The 6,000-nt window shown below is 36.5% G+C and overlaps 1 protein-coding gene across 4 annotated transcripts in view; it reads left to right on the forward strand.

Moving 5' to 3' along the window:
- Positions 1-5,151, forward strand: part of LOC144978172 (holothin acyltransferase-like) — a 39,758-nt gene extending 34,607 nt beyond the window's left edge. For 2 of the 4 annotated variants that reach the window (XM_078923880.1, XM_078923878.1), the window contains exons 2-5: positions 695-879; positions 1,780-1,895; positions 3,658-3,902; positions 4,490-5,150. In XM_078923880.1, coding sequence (XP_078780006.1) covers positions 738-879; positions 1,780-1,895; positions 3,658-3,902; positions 4,490-4,847 — 861 coding nt within the window. In that variant the 5' untranslated portion in view covers positions 695-737 and the 3' untranslated portion in view covers positions 4,848-5,150. Of the gene's footprint in view, positions 1-694; positions 880-1,779; positions 1,896-3,657; positions 3,903-4,489 lie in introns of those variants that run through there. The other 2 variants (XM_078923877.1, XR_013646477.1) reach the window with 2 other exon arrangements.
- Positions 5,152-6,000: the final 849 nt, after the last annotated feature.

The raw sequence follows: 6,000 nt of genomic DNA on the forward strand, positions 1-6,000 counted from the left end.
TGTATTCTTATTCTTCTTCTTCTTCTTCTTCTTCTTCTTCTTCTTCTTCTTCTTCTTCTTCTTCTTCTTCTTCTTCTTCTTCTTCTTCTTCTCTTCTTTCTCTTCTTCTCTTCTTCTTCTTCTTCTCTCTTCTTCTCTTCCTTCTCTTCTTCTTCTTCTTTCTACTCTTTCTTCTTCTTCTTCTTCCTTCTTTCTTCTTCTTCTTTCTTCTTCCTTTCTTCCTTTTCTTTCTTCTTCTTCTTCTTCTTCTTCTTCTTTTCTTCTTCTTCTTCTTCTTCTTCTTCTTCTTCTTCTTCTTCTTCTTCTTCAAGTACCAAGTCTGTGCCAGACATTGGTGATCATGGTTCGCCATTCATCTCTCTGATCAGATAACCTCAAAAAACTAACATTACTTTTATCTTTCTTTGTCACCCTGCTGTTCAAACTATTCAAATATTTTTTTTCTTGGTCTACCTTCACTCTTTTTACCTTCTATCTTTCTTGTAAGAGAAAGATGTTCAATACATTTATGTCGATTTACGTGCCCCAAACATTGCATTTTTGTCTTTTTCTTATTGTACGAATTATTAACCTTTTAGTTTCAGCTTGCTCTAATACTTCTTCATTAGTTTTCTTCTCTATCCATGCCATTCTTAACACCCTTCTAAGAAACCATCCACTGTATTATTTTTAGCTAATTGTTCCTTTCCCAAAGATGCAGGAGTACGATTGCCACTCCGCCTCACACCATCCGGCCAATGCGAGCTGACGACATACCGAGTTTGCACTCTCTCCTCTCTGAGAACGATTGGAATATGGAGATGGCTTACTTGAACACAATCTTCTCCACGGACCCCACTGGACTATTTGTGGTTGTCTCTGATGACGGGGAGGTGTTAGGTAAGTTGTGATGATGATGATGATGATGATGATGTTAGTGTGATAGTTGTGGTAGTTTATGATGTTGATAATGAAGATGATGGCGACAACGGCGATGATATTATTCTATTGTAGAACCATCATGAGTATTTTACTTAATCGTTTATCATCTATGGTAATATATATATATATATATATATATATATATATATATATATATATATATATATATATATATATATATATATAAAATATATAACTTACTTAGTTATCTAGCATGAACTGGTCAGACGACTGTCCGAGGGGGGTGGTTATGTTCCCTTCCACTAGGTGTCAATTGCCTCAAAATTAAAAAAAAAAAATTTTTCGATCCGCCCATCACATCAATCAATGTTCGCTATTTGATTTTTTTTCTTTTTTTTTTTTTCTTTTTTTGATTCTTTTTTTTTTTTTTTTTTTTTTGTTTTTTTTGTTGTTTTTTGTTTGTTTTGTTTTGGTCTTTTTTTTATTATTTGGTGAGATTATGTTTGAAAGACGATATTGTGCTATAAAACCCATGGAGCCGGAGTTTGTACAGGTTTCTGTCGTATTATTAGTATTATATGACCACCAAGAATAGTTTGCAGCAACCCTTTGGAGTAGAAGCAAGTCTGCCACAAAGTAATTATTTTTATTCTCTATTGTCTTCTGGCACTTTTCTACTCACTTCATTTGCTGTTATAATCAAAATAAGTGCCTGCTCCACTCACTTTTAAAAATTAATACCTCTGTTAACTTTTACGTTAGAACCACTTTTTCGCAAATGTTTCACTTAGACATGATAACTACAGATTTGAATCAATGAATCACACATAATATTGGTAGGCTATCGAATTACTCATTATCTATCGCTCACCTCTACTTTTCATTCTTCTTGGACAGGTCATACAGCTATTCTGACCCATGGGCCGTTTTTGGCATCTGCCGGAATGAATATCATGAAAGAGGGATACCGAGAGCTCGGTCTTGGAAGGAAGTTGTTCCACGCTGTCATGGAGGTACGTTCATTTTTGTTTGGTAGAATTGCACAACGGTTGTCAAACCCTTGGTTTATTACTCATCATGATTTTAAACACACCAATATTGTTAGTGTCCCAAATATTAAAACAACTCATTTAAATTTCGGTAAAATGTCCTTTCATTATAATGCCAATGCAGTTTCGTGGAGAATGCCTGCCAAAGTTGTTATAGAAGAAGTCAGTAGTCTATATATGAAGGCTGGTTATTCTAAACTCTTTAAAAGTCGATTTTTCTAAAAAAAAATTCTGAGTTTCCATCCATGAGATAAATTGAAACGTATCTAAACTTTATTTCAAGCATCAAATAACACAAGAATGTCCCTAGATTTGTGTGAATTTGAAGTCTAAATATGATAAAATAATAGACTGAATAAGAAATTGTAGAGGAAATAATCGTCAATATCTCAAAATGGGAAAACGGAGTTAGGGAAGCGAATATTGACCATGATTCCTCCGTGACCTCTTGTTGCTTTGTCTGGCAAGCTATTGAAACGGGTGCCTTCTTTTGTTTAAAAACAATTATCTTGTAGTACGAGTCTCGGGTCATTCAATCAACATACAAGCATACACCTTTGATAATTACGACAGTTAACGTATAGTTAAGTTATTTTTGAGTCAAAAGTCTAGACTAAAGTAAATGTTACCCATTATATGAACCGATGACCGTAAACCATAGCCACCTTAACTAAACGACTTGCCTGACACCCGAAACAAACAGCCCACAGATCCCGAACATCACTCACAATTTTAACACAAACAATTGGGGGGACAATGCACAGTATCGTCATGTGTCATACATTTAAGAAGACCAGGGAGCAGTGTCACCCTCCAGTCCCTTGATTGGAACCCTCAAGGGACACGAAAGATGGGGCGTCCAAAACAGACATGGAGACGCTCACTGTCAGACGAACTGAAAATGCAGGCCTCCCCTTGGAGGCTACCAAGAAGATGGACAAGGACATAAGTAGATGTCGGACGCTCGTAGAGGCCCAATGTTCCACAAGGAGCAAAGGGGATTAAGTAAGAATGTCATGTGTTGCGATGCAATTCCTTCAGCTGCACGTCAAAATATTGTTGCAAATACTAACTGGGGGACTGACCTATTTGCCCGTTTAGCATTTACTGAAGGTAGCTATGACATAAAGGAATTTTTTTCCAGTTGACTGGAAATAATTTATAAAGGGGACGGGGCGGGATAAAGGGTAGGGAATATTCTGATTGGCCAATGCTTAGTAACGCTCGAACCATTCATTTTGCAGGTATCTATCTAAGATAGATACAGAGGTAAACCCTGACTCCCTAAAAGACTAGTTTTGTTTCATATATTACGCATTGCTGGAAATTTCAGTTTTCCACATCAAGTTCAAGCCTTCATAAACTAATTTGGGGCGGCGGCTATGTGGTCTTGTGGTATGACACTCACTTTCGGATTGCAATGTCCTGAGTTCGAGCCTCGCTCGGCGTATAGTTGAGTCCTTGGAAAAGGCTCTTTACTCACATTCTCTCACCGTAGTCTGGTGTAAAATGAGTACCTGACCGTTAACAGCGTTGTCTCTGCGGGGAAAAATTGTAATATCGCCTAACAGGCGTCATGTCTCGCTCTATATGTTACATGTTGTTGTTGGGCAGGGACCTCTTGTAAAGCGCTTTGAGCATATCAAGTGGATATCGCGCTATATAAAAGTTCAAGCTCAAGTGTGTAGTTGTTGCAATTATTTTTCCTCATGTCTTCATTCCAAAGGCGATGGGAGACCGCAATGTGGGAGGGACAGCCTTGTCCAATCGCATCACATTCTATCAACAGTTTGGCTGGACTATCCCGTCCTTCACCTTGCACTACAACCAAGGACCAATCAGCGATGAGTTCGTTCAATACTGTATCGATACCAGCCCGTCCAATGACATCGAAATTGTTCCCGCCAGAGAGGTCAAATTTGATGACATCGTCAATTATGACGCTGGAATACACACAGTGCCACGAAAAAGGTAAAAATACGTAACTATAGATAGAATGAAATTGACGTCACTCAGGTCTTTGTTAATGTTTTTTTTTTTTTTTTTTTGTCATCCACGTTTATGAGTAATTCTCACTTAACTGTATTATCCAGGCTATAAAAGATCATGGTTACACATAGTTTTGCGTGTTGGTCCAATATACTTCCGGAAGGCAATGTTGCTTCTTAGCCAAGCGCGTACTATCTACATTGCCTCACAATATCATTAAACGCTTTTCTTACATTTTGGCTCCAATTTTTTAAAATAGATGAAACGAAATTCACGTCACTCAGCTCTTTGTCATTGTTTTTTGACAGACTTTTTAATGATTAGTTCTCACTAAATTATATCAATTAGACTATAATAATAATAATAATAATAATAATATAATAATAATAATAATAATAATAATAATAATAATAATAATAATAATAATAATAATAATAATTATTGTTATTATTATTATTATTATTATTATTATTATTATCATCATCATTATTATTATTATTATCATTATTATTATTATTATTATCATCCTCGTCGTCATTTAATTTGACACCGATATTTTCACCATCTAGATATCTCTACCACTGGTTATTCCACGAGTCGGCCCATTCCTTCACAGCTATCCAAAACGGACGCGTGGTTGGGTACTCGGTCCTGCGACCAGCAGACGCGGGATGGAAACTCCAACCTCTCTTCGCCGACAGCAAGGGGGTTGCGCGTGCTCTCTTCTCTAAAATAGCCCCTCTCGTCCCCAATGGTGAAGACCTCATCCTGAGTACGCCTATAGAAAATGAGAGGGCTGGGGAGATTCTGCATGGTAACAAGTTCAAGACGTACCTGTCGATGACAAGACTGTACAACAAATGGCCGGTTCATGTGGATATTGATCGTGTGTTTGCTGTCTCCAGCACCGAGTTTGGAATTGTCTGAATGTATGAATGATGATGATGGAGAAGAAGAAGAAGAAGAAGAAGAAGAAGAAGAAGAAGAAGAAGAAGAAGAAGAAGAAGAAGAAGAAGAAGAAGAAGAAGAAGAAGAAGAAGAAGAAGAAGAAGAAGAAGAAGAAGAAGAAGAGAAAGAGAGAGAGAGAGAGAGAGAGAGAGAGAGAGAGAGAGAGAGAGAGAGAGAGAGAGAGAGAGAGAGAGAGAGAGAGAGAGAGAGAGCATTTGAGTTCTTTTCTTTTCCATTTGATTCAAATGAATTATTTTAAAGTAATGAACATATTTCATTTCATGGATATTACAGAAAATTGTGATGAAAAATAAATTCCTTTGAACAGAAATTTACTGCAATCGATTTTAATAGATACATTTGGGGCTCGAAAAATGCTTGTCCAAGTGAGCAATTGCTGAGGTCGACTGATTTTTAGGATGTTTTTTTTTGTTTCTTGCTTTGCCTGGCACCTTTCATACACACTTTTCAGTTCTATATCTTACACCGGTGACTACTCCTTAATTTCTTAATTTGATTTCTTCTCTGTTGTTGCGGTTCAAAATATCTAAATCAATTTCGTGTTTTAAAACAATCTTTGTTGTTTTGATTTATAAATTAAAATACTCTGTTTTGGATTCGTTCAATTCGTAAGATTTATAAACCAGATAGTACAAGCACGGAAGATGTAACTTTAAAAAACCGCGACAGAATTATGTTGGGCATAGTTTGTTTTTTTTTTGTTTTTTTTTTTTTTTATTTATTAAAAAGAGCATTTCATACTGGTTGCGAAAAAGGTCTGTCAGTTTGTCAGCATTCAAATGACTGATTTGAACTATCAAAGAATATTTTTGCTAGGCTTGTTCTATCCCGAACGGGCTTATGGTGTAAACTATTCTAGGGAATGGCGGTTAGTATATTGTATTCTCCTGCAACTGGTCGTATTTGCTGGTTCGAGTGTAAACGCTTTTCAAATTCTTTTATACCATTATCATCAGGCAGAATTTATGATTGGCGCATCATAGATATGGTTCGAAGTAATGAAAACAGGTGCAGAAGTTAAATAAAGTATCAATGATAATGTATAGGGAATGAGATTAGCGGAAGAGTAGCGTCCCTTGATTGGACGTCACCTTACAGAGAGAACGTCAAA

This window comes from Berghia stephanieae, chromosome 8 (assembly GCF_034508935.2).
Source record: "Berghia stephanieae isolate SIO BIC M18660-M18661 chromosome 8, UCSD_Bste_1.3, whole genome shotgun sequence".
Taxonomy (NCBI): domain Eukaryota; kingdom Metazoa; phylum Mollusca; class Gastropoda; order Nudibranchia; family Aeolidiidae; genus Berghia; species Berghia stephanieae.